A 13875-nucleotide genomic window follows, 5' to 3' on the forward strand; every position below is an offset into this window, starting at 1 on the left:
TCCAGTATACATTATTAATTTAAAAAACTATAAATTTAATAATTCCGAAAATAGCGGACGACGCCATCTACCTACAAGTAGGTAAATTAAAAAATGCTGATCGAAAATTTGGCCAATTTCTTTATTTTAACAGCTACCTTCAGATAGCAGAGATTCACAGAAAAGAAGAAAGTTTTAGAAATCAAGCTGCCACCAATCAATGTCATTTTGACAAGCCGAGAACAACTATTAAATTTGTTAAATGGTAAAATAAAAAGTGTATATTACTATTTTCGTTCATAAAATATTTTCTTTATTGCAATGGTCCATTTTAAAAGAACCAACTTAACACATGTATTTGATAAATAAATATGTACCGATAAAGTACCTTAGATCTACAAATTTTATATTCCAGGGCATTTAATTGATAAAGTATAAGAAACATTATGGCTTTTAATTATGCTAATATTCACTCAAATCAAAAACGACACAATGCAGTGCCTCCGCCAAGCAGTGGTGTTTCCAAACAAGGATATTCTACTATGAATGCAATTAGTCAAAATGCACTCTCTGCAGCTTGGGGTGGTAGCAGGAAGAGAGTTGCCACTGAAGATGAGTATGTATTCAAATATTTATTATTGTATTTTCTACAACACTTAATTTTGTAAATATATTAGTATAAATGCAATATTCATAGATTATTTAGACTATATAGAGCATAGTGGAATGTTTGTTTGTGTAGGTCTAATATAATTAAATTTTAGGTATTTTGATGATGACGAAGAAGAAGCTGTTCCAGATTTGGCTTATATTCCAGCACCAGGGAGTCCTACTAGGCTGGAAATGATGCAAAAGAAAGATGAGGACGATGAAGATGATCCTCTTGATGCTTACATGGCAGGAATTGAACAACAGGTATTTTATTGTGTATTATTCCTGCTTTAATTTAAAAAATTAGGCTAGTGTAGTATACTACATAATATATATTACATAAATTTTACTGATCACTTCATATCTTGTGTAATTTTTATATATTCTAAGATTGGAGCACCAGTATTTACTGTTATTGCAAGCTTTTCAAGACAAGTTCTTTTTCCTCTAAGTTTTTTTTTGCATTTGTTTTTCATCTATTATCATGGCTTCTCTAAACAATATGCGCTGCTGTAATTTTGTAGTATGAGTATTGATTTGCTAAGCCACATTTGTAATATCTCTAGTCAGCCATTTTCATTGTAATCTTTAAAAAATGATTCATTCCATTCTTGGATTGTGATTTGAGTATTTGTAAAATAGAGGATATAAAAATATATACAGCTGTATGGAGTTTTTATTAAAAAATTTATTTCTAATACAATAATTTACACTTGCTTAATATCACATGCGTTGTGTTTATTTTTTAAACTAAACCTAGTTAACACATCCACTATACTTTCACAGGAAACACCTTTCCTTACTATATTAAAAATGCCAGGTTCTGACAAATCTACCACAGTGGATGCGTTATTGTCATCCTTTAACTTACCACCATCAAAAATAACTGGTAGCTTTTCCCAGATGTTTTTGAAGTCATCAATTTCTATAGCATTCTTCTCATTACTTAAATTGGCACTTGTTAATGCCAATGGCTTCCCTAATCCTGAGGACAAACTTCTTATGAAATTGCAATCAGGTATTCTTACCCCAACTTTTCCTTCAATACTAAGTGAATGGTCCAACGTTTTATCAACACATGGTAGTATTATGGTGATAGGTCCAGGAAGTAAGGAATCCAGGAGGTTTTGTGGTAGGTGACTAACATATCCAATCTTTTTAACATCACTGACTTGGCTTAAGCATAACGCTAGTGGTTTGTTTTCATTTCTGCATTTGATATCATACATATTACCTATAGCTGATTTATTTGTGGCATCACATGCTATGCCATACACAGTATCTGTAGGAACTGCTATCACATATCCATTCTTCAAATACTGAATTGCCAGTGCTGTTGCCGATTTGCTAGTGACAGGAATGTGCAGACTCATTTTTGATTTGTGTTGAGGTATTTTAGTTGAAAAATTAATTCTAGAGTTTGGTCACAGTTGTTCTACATATTCTGTAATAAAAAACAGACTGTTATATAAAGAATAGGGAACAGAATATCTATGAAATAAACAAAATTTGAATCCTGTAGGATGTTTTATATCTTGTTTATTTTCAACACATCCTTATGTGATGCAATGTTTAGATCTAATTATCTCTGTTTTGCTGTTTTTATTTTAGATTTTGAACAATAGTTATATCTAGATTATCACTTTGTTTTTATTTTAAACAATGCATAAGTTTTGGTTTCTGAATATATCAAATCTATATCTTTACTTGGAAAGTAAATCTATAACATAACCTAACTTTATAATGTTGCATCATGTTTTGTTCAATTAGTCAATACTCTCTAAAAAGGTCCTTAATATTTTAATAATAAATTATATTCCAAATTTACTCTTTATAAAAAAATTTACACATTAAATGAAACCATTATTGGTACTTACAGTAAAAGAATCGTTAGTTTCACACTTCCATACTAATTATTTTTATATCGTGAGAGATAAGTTTTCCTTATTGATAAATTACTTTTCTAATAAATCAACATTATTATTTATTTATTAAAAAAGTGTATTTATTTAAATTCTACCATGCTGACAATAAGCCTAAATGTCAATTTATGTAGACAGTTGACAGATGACCAATTTTGAGTCATCTTTTTGGTATAATAGTTTGCATATGTGTGCATCCATATTTATGTGCTGTGATGTTAAAATTTTATTTATTTATTTCTGGTGATAGTTGGTGGTATTTTTGAAAGTTTGCTAACTGTACAAATGGGAGTTTAAATGGTCTAAAAACATGGTTCTCGAAATAAGAATGAAAATATCTTTGAATATCTGAATTTGATGTTCAAAGATGTATTGAAAAATTCTTAGTCTACTATGAAAGCAAACACAATTTGAAAGTGAAAGTATTTTATTATTCATCATATTCTCTTTTCATATGAAAAACTCTGCTCTACAGCTTCTGTCACCTATTCGTTGGAAGAAATTTTATGATATTTTTGACTCTGTTTTCAGTTGATGGAAGGAATGCATAATCTAGTGAATAAGCAGGGTGTTCAAAAATTTTTAACCCTAAACCCCTTTTTTTATTTAAAATTTGAAACCAGGTGTGAACATAATTGACAAAACATTTTTTATGTCAGGTCCATAAAGAATCTCTTCAGAAATCAGAACCAACTCAAGGCATCCGTAATGATTTAGAAGAAGAAGATGTAGAAGAATCGTATTATCGATATATGGAAGAGAATCCTAACGCGGGAGTTCCACAAACAGATGATGACTACCCCGAAGTAGAATATGATGAGGACGGGAACCCTATAGCTCCAGACAAGAAGAAAATAATTGATCCTCTTCCCCCTATAGGTATGGTGTTATCTTTTTCGCGGTAACGTTAGTGAAAATATTGAGCTACTTTTTTCTAGATCACTCCACAATCGAATATCAACCGTTCCAAAAAGTCTTTTATGAAGAACATTCTGACATAAATGAGCTCACTGACGAACAAGTAAAGGAGTTAAGAAAAGTTTTGGATATCTCTGTAACAGGTAGTAATGCACCCAAACCTGTATCTTCTTTTGCTCACTTTGGCTTCGAGGAGAAACTTATGAAAGCTATCATTAAGGCAGAATATTCGACACCGACGCCTATTCAAGCTCAAGCTGTGCCTTGTGCGTTGCTAGGACGAGATGTCTTAGGCATAGCTCAGACAGGTACATCCTTTTTAATTGTTTCAAAAGTTTTTGTAGTTTTATGTAAAGTTTTTACTATATTTTTACTATTTAAAGAATTATTTGTTTGTTCGTTGTACACATATAATAAGGCAAACAAATATTTAATTAGTTAACTGATATTGAAAAAAATTCTTACTCTATTTTTTGCTTTCTCAATCACTTTTTAAAAATCGCCAATTGATGTACTCTTGCTTAGCTATATTTAAATAACTTGCTTTAGATTTGATAAATCTAGAGCTAGTTTGTTCTCTTAAAGCAAAAAAGCGATAAAATAGTATTAGTAACCTATATTTTAATACAATAATCAAATTTTTTACTATAATTAACACTGGCAGATGTACAAAAACTTCTTTCGCGCTCTCAAACATATACTTGTCAATGAACGTATCAATTACATAATAATAGGATTATGCATTATGGTTAGTATTATTTGTATCGCAGGCAGTGGTAAAACCGCAGCATTCTTGTGGCCCATGATGAAGCATATAGCGGTTCAGAAACCCGTCGAGGAAGGACAAGGTCCCATAGCTTTGATTTTGGCACCGACCAGAGAATTGGCTCTTCAGATCTACAACGATGCTAAGAAATTTGCAAAAGTATATGACCTGAGAGTTATATGTGCGTATGGTGGTGGCTCGAAATGGGAACAAAGTTTGGTAAGAAAAAAATTATGTTTTCATAAGATCCCTCTTAAATCGTTTACAGAAAAACTAATTCTGAAATTTTTCTGTTAAAGGCATTAAAAACTGGAGCAGAAATCGTAGTGGCCACACCTGGTCGTATTATAGATCACGTAAAAAGCGGCTCAACCAACCTCCAAAGAGTCACATTTTTAGTCCTTGACGAAGCTGATAGAATGTTCGAGCTCGGATTCGAGCCCCAGGTCCGTTCAGTCTGTAATCACGTGCGACCGGATCGTCAGACTCTACTCTTTTCGGCGACTTTCAGGAAGAGAATTGAAAAATTGGCCAAAGACGCTTTGTCCAATCCAGTGAAGATTTCACAAGGAACCACAGGACAAGCTAACGAGGACGTAACGCAGCATGTGTTGCTTTTACCCAACCAGGAATCTAAGAGGAAGTGGCTGTTTGATAAGCTCGTGGAGTTGCTGTCTGCCGGATCGGTTTTGGTATTTGTTACAAAAATATTGGATGCTGAAATGGTAAGTTGTTCTAGATTATATTTCTATAATTATTAAACATGATATTATTTACGAAAAACATTCTTTTTGGTAACTGTTTAGTTCTTTGATGTCAACATGAACTACTAAATCTCCAGGCCAGAACAGTAGATCTAACGCTGTCAGTCTATCTAATATAAAACCGTAGTTAAATAAAAAATCAGAAGGTAAACTTACAAATGCTGCCTTTGATATTTTTGACACAAGGTCAATATTTTAATATCCACCTCAAGATAAACGAATATTTTCTGACTTTTTTTTTTGATAAGAAATTTACCATTTTGGTGTTGTTTTTTCATTAGTAAAAATGAATTCTGTGTATTTTCTTTTATATATGTGCATACATTCTAATAAAACATATTTTCAGGTAGCCAAAGACATAAAAGTTAAAGAATTCGACTGCTTGCTATTACACGGTGATATGGAACAAGCAGACCGAAATAAAGTGATAACAGCCTTTAAAAAGAACGAATGCTCACTACTGGTAAGACGAGCCTGTAGACAAATGACATTAAAATCTTTTATACCGTATTTGACATCTTTTAGGTAGCCACAGATGTCGCTGCTAGAGGTCTGGACATACCGCACGTTAGAACTGTCGTAAATTACGATTTAGCGCGAGATATTGACACTCACACTCATAGAATCGGTCGAACAGGTCGTGCTGGTACGCAAGGAACAGCCTATACACTACTGACTGTCGGCGATAAGGAATTTGCTGGACATATAGTGAAGAATTTGGAATCGGCGCATCAAAAAGTGCCGCAGGAGGTGTTGGAGCTGGCTATGCAAAGTTCATGGTTTAAAAAACAAAGGTATACTTATTTTTCTTTTCGCGCATTTTGTGATTATTTTTTTATTTTGGTGAATATATAGACTTTCCTTTTTAGACTTAGGAATAAAAAGGACTACAATCCCAATGTCGGTGGTATAGGTTTGGGATTTAAAGAAAAACCATCCAATCCGTTGCAAGCCAGTGGTCCAAGCTCGGTAGGCCAGTCACAACCCGCCAGAGGTCCGGCGACTGATAGATTATCTGCAATGAAAGCTGCATTTAAAACGCAATATATGAATCAGGTAAATATAGAACCAGAAAGAGACATTTTGCAAATATTTTTAACCACAAGTTCATAAACAACAAATTTAATGCTCAGTTTATTTGAAGGACCATCTATATTCTCTAGCTTGCCACTGGAGTTGTCTGAGCATCCGATAAATACCTTATTTCCAGATTCACAAAATTCATCTAAATCATATGCCAAATACTATCTCGGCATCGCTCTTGACAATTTATTCGATCTATTTCTCAATTCCCTTATCCGTATAAATTAATTTTGGTGCCCAGATCATTACCATCTATCAAAATTCGACCCACTAGTCGGATGAGATCCGTTTTTTTTAAATCCATACTTTTTTTGTACTTTCGAGTTTTTTTTGTTGCACTTTACACTCTTCTCGCTACTCGGATTCGTCAACTAAAAATAAATCCGAATAATTAAAGCTGGATGAGATCCGATCATCCCATCTCTATATATAGGCGCACAGTGTGGCCAATTTCACTTTGTCCCAGATGCGCAAACAAAAAAAACGGTTCTTCGCTATGTGTAATTTGTCATGCGGCTTCGCTTTTGCCGAAATAATTGTTATTCGTCAGCAAATAATCAATACGCTACTCCTCACTTGCCAAATATTTAGTCATGCGTGTTTGGCAGAACCAAAATGGACGTGGACGTATGATGGTCGCTGCAACTTATTTTTACTTAAATGCAGTTTACCAAAACTTGTGTAAACACAAAGTGACTAAAAGACGATAGAACATAGAACTCATAGAAAACGAACTCTATGGTAACTATTTTTTGGATCCCAGATGCAAGGCTGTATCTGGTATAAATCCAGAAATCTGATTACCTTTTAATTTGTCCACTCCATTCCACAGTAGGTACACCACAAATCAAAGCATAATAGGTACGATAGTTGTATATAAACACACAAATTTGTCGAATTAATTGTTCAAGAATAACGAAAATTACAATAAACTATTAGGATGCGATGGATGGTCCTATATTTAAACAATCGTTTAAGGAAAAGCTGCTTCCTAATCTTCCAGAGAAAACTGTGATGGACAACGCTTCGTACCATTCGAAGAGAGAAGTGATTCCGGCACAAGCCTTCAATAACGAGATCAAATTAAGATATGGTTGCTGGAGAAAGATATCTTTTTTGAAGAAGATTATTTAAAATCGGAGCTCATGGAAGTCGTAAAGACGTACAAAGAAATATACATAAAATATAAAATCGACGAGATGTACAAAGAGAAAAATGTTGCCATTCTGAGATTACCTCCATACCATTGTGAGTTAAATCCAATTGAAATGGTATGGAGTCAAGTAAAAAGACATATTGCCTCACACAACACAGAGTTGTAAGACCGCCGCTATCGAACAGTTAATAAGAAATGCATTTGTTGTAGTAACAGTGGAAAACTGGAAAAGCTATTGTAAACTTGCTATTAAGGAAGAGCAAAAATTTTGGGTTATTGACGGGTTGATGGACGATATTGATCCAGTGGTAATAAATGTGACGGTTGACAGTGACAGTAATGAAAGTGATAGCGATGATAAAGACGATGAGGATGATGTTAATATGCAGTGAGTAAATTATGTGATAGTGTGCAAATCGGCGGACACAAAGTGCGAAATCCGAAAAGTCTGTAAATAATAGTCCAGCAAAAGTGAAAATTAGGTAATAGTGCGAAAAATTTCGTATAATATAACATGTGGACCGCGCAAAAGATGGAGTGACAACCTTCCATAGAGGTATCAATCCGCCAATGAACAAGCAGGATTGCTTATAAAGAGGAAGAAGATAGAATATAACTTTGATACGCCAAAATTTATTGAGACACCCTGTATTTTTCAAAATAATTTTAAAATGTAGCTTTTATCAACTTACAAACTGATCATTTAAAATTTTTTAAATTTTTTTACTTTCGCTGTAATCTTCCGTTCCGTTAGTGGTGATTCACCCTGTATACAAGGAAAAATTTTTATGTATGTAATTGTTGTTATTACTTAAATGAAAATAAGCTGCACTTGTTTTTTTTTTAGTTACATCTTATCTAAAGCGTTAATAAATATGTAATGTTAAACAATAGTAAAATTTAACTATTTTTATTAGACCTATAATAATTACGTACCTATATCTGTCAATTAAAGAAACAAGCATTTATAATGCATTATTTTGTATTTAACTATACATATCCTTTTATAAGTGATATTAATTAACTACAACTACACAGTGCTAAATACGGCTTTGATTAGAATGAATTATATATCGACAATCTAATAGCAACACGTGCCTGAGAGTTTTGGCAACACTGATCTTCATAAGCGCAATGTTATTTTCTTAACTTGAAACAAAGTATAGGACATTTTTAAGTTTTCAAAACAATTATACAACTACTAGATATTATTATAATAGCTGCCGATTTCTTTTACTGCCTAAAGAGCCGGATAGAATCCGTTTCTCACATCTCTATACATAAGGTCTACTGTCATTTTGTCCCTTAGTTACTCAAGGAAAGAAAACCGTGTTTCACTAATTTTTCTCCTTAAAAAAAACCAGATTATTGGATACAGTTCGAGTACATATCTAACTCAACAAAGTTTAATGAGTGGAGACCAAAAAATCATGTAAAGTTTTAACATATAAATTTCTTTTTCAGTTTACAGCGAGTTCGGATCAGCCACCTCCACCTCCCCCACCTACACGGAAGAAATCTAGATGGGAATAAGATGTAATTTTTAATTGTGATTAGTCATAATTTTCCTTTCCAGTTCACGTTCAATTTTCAAACTATTTTTATCGTCAGTTCACTGTATAGATTCAATACCAAATGTTCAATTAAAATCATTATTTGAAAATGCTTGTAGTTTATTGCTCCTTATATAAATGTACGCCACTTGGTAAATTCATTGTTCAAATAATACTATCTGATACTTAAATAAGCCATACTTTAACCAGCGCTTATTATTTATTCAAACAAATCTATATAAATAAAAATGAATCTCCGAAATGTTTAATTATTTTTTTGTCGTGTTTATTATCGGGGAAAGGTTTGTGTAAAAGATAATTTTCAAAAAATTCTACGGAAAGACGTAAAAACAGTTTTTCTGTCATTTTAAATCGCAATATAACTAATACATGGCGCCCTACTATGACTTACAAAGGAACCTATGATTAACAATATCCCAAACACACACGCGCGCGCGCATTGACATAACGAAACAGCTGTATTTGGTATTACGGCTCCAGATAATAACAATGAAGTTTCAACATATCAGATGGGAAGATATATCCATGAGCCGGTTTGGAGAATCTCTTCATTATCCATACACAAACGGCTTACCACTGTATTTAATTTAGCTGTTCATCTGGTGAATGGACAACGACTTTATTTCACGAGAGAAAACGCAACGCAAAGAGCTGAATGATCACCAACGACAACGTTGAAATGTTTGTTACCTTTTAACAAGTCAGGTCTCCCTTAAAGGGAGACTTGACAACATATACATTGTTAGGTAAATTTTAAGTTCAACGGTAAGTCAGAAACTGTTGATTAAAATAAAATAGAATAAAATGAAATACAGTAGAATTATATAGAGTAAAATAAAATAGAATAAAACAGGAAAATTACAATAAAATAAAACTAAAATAAAATGAAATAAAGTAGAGTAAAATGGAGTAAAACAAAATAAAAAAATATTAAATAAAATTAAAATAAAAGAGTAAAATAGAATAGAATACAATAAAATAGAATAATATAAAATAAAATTAAAATAGATGCGAATAAAATGAAATATAATAATCTGCAAACTTTATTAGAAGGAGCTCAATATAGGGACTGGACAAAACTTTGAAAGATATTCGTGATAATCAAAAACATTTTTGCTGGAGCTGTGATTCTATTGTCAGACCGTTGCTTATTTAATAGTGTTTTTGCAACATGATTAAAGTAAAAAGCAGTTGTTATATTGGAAATGGTAAAGTCGCTATTGACACCTCGACCGGATTCATTTCATTACCCAGAGATTTCTGTTAATTAACAGACTAGAAAAAGAGGAGCTAATTGAACTTTGATACAATATTTAATTTTAAGTCAGCTAGTTTTTTATAATTGGATCTAAAACATGGGGAGGGGAACTGTAAAGTTTATATCAATAACTTATATGCATAAGACACAGCTACATATTAGAGAGATACTTTTCATTATGAAAAGGAAATCTGTCCTAAATGAAATAATAGCATTGCCGCTTCTATATGCAAACAGTAATACCAATGAAGCTAAAAAGAAAGACCTTCAGTTTATGGAATTTACACTTCCCATACATTAGGAATTTTACAAAAATCTGAAATCTTCAGTGCAAGCTACCTCAAGTAAAGCAGTAAATTAGTCCATTTGACGACGAAGAGGATTAAGAATTCTAATTTCTAATGTTTTTTATTTCCACTCTGTTGAAATTAATGAAGTTATTGATATAATATGAAGTAAATATTTTGTGATAACTTACCAAATAACTGAAAATATTGAAAGTGGACCAACGCACACTAAAAAATCGAACTAGGTGTCTATGTCTGTAGCATTTTTATATTCTTTCGTATGTTATGAAATCACGTCGTATGTATTAAAACACCGAAAAAGTATTTTCCATCCTTTTGCATCGTTGGAGTCGATAATAAACACATTTCCAAGTTTGTTTATATATCACATATGCGTTTTTCCTTGGTATTTTCTTTGATCGTTAAATCGCTCAATATTGCGCCTGAAATAAACATCCACTTAGATCGCTGAGAAGGTTTTGCGTGGAAGAGAATTGCATCACTCTCGCTGGAGCCCTTGCAAAGGTAGATGGTGTCCGTGTTAGTCCGAATTTTCTTCAAATTCGCAAATGTTTTTTCGTTATTCGTTTTTATCGCGAATTAGTTAGTGAGCAGTTGAAAAGGAAGTTGTATATTTCGATTTGTACAGTTTTAAATGAGGTTTGGGAGAATCTTTGAATAGAAAAGACGCAGGCGAGTGTCCGGCAAATTTGTTCTGAAAAAGTGATTTATACGCAATGTAATGTGTCAGTTTTGAAAGAGTAATCACTGTTTCTAAGTATCTAAGAGATTTGTGGCGTTTACAAAGATGTTGCCTTTTTGTCCAGTTGTATTACAGTTTTTAAGAAGCCGACTGTCAAATTTTGCGTCCCAGTGAACAGCTTCCAACCTCATTTTGTTCGTCCTAAGCCGTCTCAGAACATTTCCGCTGTTTGGAGGTGCATTTCTGTTTACAGTTTAAGTCCAGTTCCTAACCCCAGAAATTTTAGTGAAATCCAGGTAATTTTTTTTTGTTGAACTTTTAAAGGAAAAATAAACATGTTCTAATAATAATTGCTTTCATAACAGTTTAAGAAATTGTAATAATTAAAATTGTAGATGTTAGGGTGTGGCCTAGCTGTCATTTGTAAAATACCTTTTCTTTCATCTAGCAGGAAGATTCTTCTAAGCGGCGTCCATTTTAAATAGCTTGAGAACCTTCTTGTGTTTTGTTTGTCCAGGAGACTCATGTAAGTACCCCTTTTTGTTTCATTGTTGTAGTTACCCCAATCTAAGCCCCCTTGCCATTCACTTATCCACGAACCAGTTCTCCAAATTAACCCTGAGTAGCCGTTCGCAACAGTTTCGTTTTATTTTGCTTTCCCTATCCCCACCCCAATAATTTCTGTCCCAAATTTTCAACCCCCTATAATAATACCCTATGTGGTATGCAAAATAATCGTTACATGTCAAATTTTGAATCATATATATATATATATATATATATATATATATATATATATATATATATATATATATATATATATATATATATATATATATATATATGTATATATATATATATATATGTATATATAATAAATATATATATAATAAATATATATATATATATATATATATATATATATATATATATATATATATATATATATATATATATATACATCCTACTATCATTTTCGCATCGATACATTATGCTTTTACCATCAATTTAGCATCGTCTTGCAAAGTAGCATCTGTATATCGACGCTACTTTACAAGACCTTAATAACTTTTTTCCTGTACCTGTTACAAGAATTTTAACCATCTCATTGATTAGAGTTTTGATACCGTGTTGGTATTTTAAAATATCTGCTTTCTCTCTTTATCCCTTACTGAGTTATATAAGTTTATTCCAGAAAATGTTTGAGTCTAAAATGATGGTACAGTGAAAATATTATATATATTTAGTTCAGGGTTTTACCGTTTACTCGCTGCCATTATATACATGAAAATGTATATCCCACTTTCATTATCAATCATTTTAGCATCAGAAATTTGGCATCGCTGTTGAATATAATATTACCCACAACGAAATAGTAAATTTAAGAATATATATATATATTTTTTTCACCCACAAATCGTTCTGGCATCATGTTTAGTTAAAAGTAACGGGTTATTATATATTGCAACTACCTATTGTATCTTCGCTCCAATTGGTCCAGTCGCGACGTACAGCCCCTCAAATGATAGGATTTAACCAATAAAATACAATAAGACAGAAAAATCAAATATAGCAGCATGTCAAAAAGGCTTTAATTATATATCTTCGTTTCTATAAGTCCAATCGTGACGTACAGTATCTCAAATGACAGGATTTAACCAACTGAAAACAATGAAATAAAAAAATTAAATACAGCAACATGTCAAAAGGGCCGTAGTCACGTATCTTCGGTTCTATTAGTCCAATCGTGACGTATAGTACCTCTAATGATAGGATTTAACATAAAGAATACAATGGGATAGAAATATCAAATGCAGAGCAATGTCAAAAGGGCCTTAGTTGTGTATCTTTAGTTCTATTAGTCCAATCATGACGTGCAGTACCTCAAATGAAAGGATTTAACAAATAAAATACAATGAGGTATAGGAATTAAATGGAGTAGCATGTCAAAATGGCCGTAGTTATGTATCTTCGGTCCTACTAGTCCAATCGTGACGTACGATACCTCAAATGATACCACTTAACCAATAGAATACAATGACATAGAAATCAAATACAGCATCACGTCAAAAGGGCCTTAGTTACGTATCTTCGTTTTTAGTGGCCCAATCATAACGTACAGTACCGCAAATGACAGGATTTAACCAATCGAATACAATAAGATAGAAATGTAAAATACATCAGCTTGTCAAAAGGGCCTTAGTTATGTATCTGCGGTCTTATTAGTAAAATCGTGACGTTTCGTACCTCAAATAATAGAATTTAACTAATAGAATACTATGAGATATAAAACTTAAATAGAGTAGCCTGGCAAAAGGCTTTTGACGAAATCTGACATAACAAAATGCTAGAAATATTGGAAACAGCGGGATTGATCGATAAAGATCTACGAATAATTACAAATCTATACTGGCATCAAGTGGCAATAATAAAGGTTGAACAAGAACTGTCGGATGAAATAAATATAAAAAGAATAGTGAGACAATGCTGTATATTGTCGCCTTTACTTTTTAACTTATATTCGGAGGAAATATTTAAGGAAGCCTTAATGGAGACAACCGAAGACAAACATAATTATATACAGGATGACGGAATAAAAGTTGGAGATGCCACACTGGACAGAGTAGAGAAACTCGCGTATCTCGGCAGTAATATCAATGAGAGCTGGGATCCAACCGCAGAAATTAAAAGCCGACTAGACAAGCCCGAGCTGCCTTTGTAAAAATGAGAAACGTACTTTGCAGTCACGATCTTAGTATTGACCTTAGAGTTCGAGTGACATTTGCTACATCTTTCCTGTCCTGCTGTATGGAG

At 32.6% G+C, this 13875-nt stretch overlaps 2 protein-coding genes across 3 annotated transcripts; one reads left to right on the forward strand and one right to left on the reverse strand.

Moving 5' to 3' along the window:
- Positions 1-112: 112 nt before the first annotated feature.
- Positions 113-8902, forward strand: LOC140437776 (ATP-dependent RNA helicase DDX42). 2 transcript variants are annotated; one of them, XM_072527495.1, is made up of 11 exons: positions 113-244; positions 395-595; positions 744-894; positions 3212-3431; positions 3491-3778; positions 4241-4455; positions 4536-4961; positions 5347-5463; positions 5526-5794; positions 5870-6056; positions 8704-8902. In XM_072527495.1, the coding sequence occupies exons 2-11, from the start codon at positions 426-428 to the stop codon at positions 8770-8772; spliced, it is 2112 nt and encodes a 703-aa protein (XP_072383596.1). In that variant the 5' UTR covers positions 113-244; positions 395-425; the 3' UTR covers positions 8773-8902. The 2 variants fall into 2 exon arrangements, with proteins under 2 accessions (XP_072383596.1, XP_072383595.1); XM_072527494.1 differs by having other exon boundaries at positions 188-595.
- Positions 1290-2689, reverse strand: Tcs1 (Threonyl-carbamoyl synthesis 1). Its single transcript, XM_072527496.1, has 2 exons — positions 2508-2689; positions 1290-2074 (listed from the first exon to the last, which is right to left on the reverse strand). Exon 2 carries the CDS (start codon positions 2001-2003, stop codon positions 1338-1340), a length of 666 nt encoding a protein of 221 aa, XP_072383597.1. The 5' UTR covers positions 2004-2074; positions 2508-2689; the 3' UTR covers positions 1290-1337.
- Positions 8903-13875: the final 4973 nt, after the last annotated feature.

Source organism: Diabrotica undecimpunctata, chromosome 3 (genome assembly GCF_040954645.1).
Source record: "Diabrotica undecimpunctata isolate CICGRU chromosome 3, icDiaUnde3, whole genome shotgun sequence".
NCBI lineage: Eukaryota > Metazoa > Arthropoda > Insecta > Coleoptera > Chrysomelidae > Diabrotica > Diabrotica undecimpunctata.

Coding starts and splice junctions, on each gene's coding strand:
- Tcs1 (XM_072527496.1), bottom strand. CDS start 2,003: ATGAGTCTGCACATTCCTGTCACTAGCAAATCGGCAACAGCACTGGCA.
- LOC140437776 (XM_072527495.1), top strand. CDS start 426: ATGGCTTTTAATTATGCTAATATTCACTCAAATCAAAAACGACACAAT. Junction 895..3,211: donor TGGCAGGAATTGAACAACAG/GTATTTTATTGT, acceptor TTTTTATGTCAG/GTCCATAAAGAATCTCTTCA. Junction 5,464..5,525: donor AGAACGAATGCTCACTACTG/GTAAGACGAGCC, acceptor GACATCTTTTAG/GTAGCCACAGATGTCGCTGC.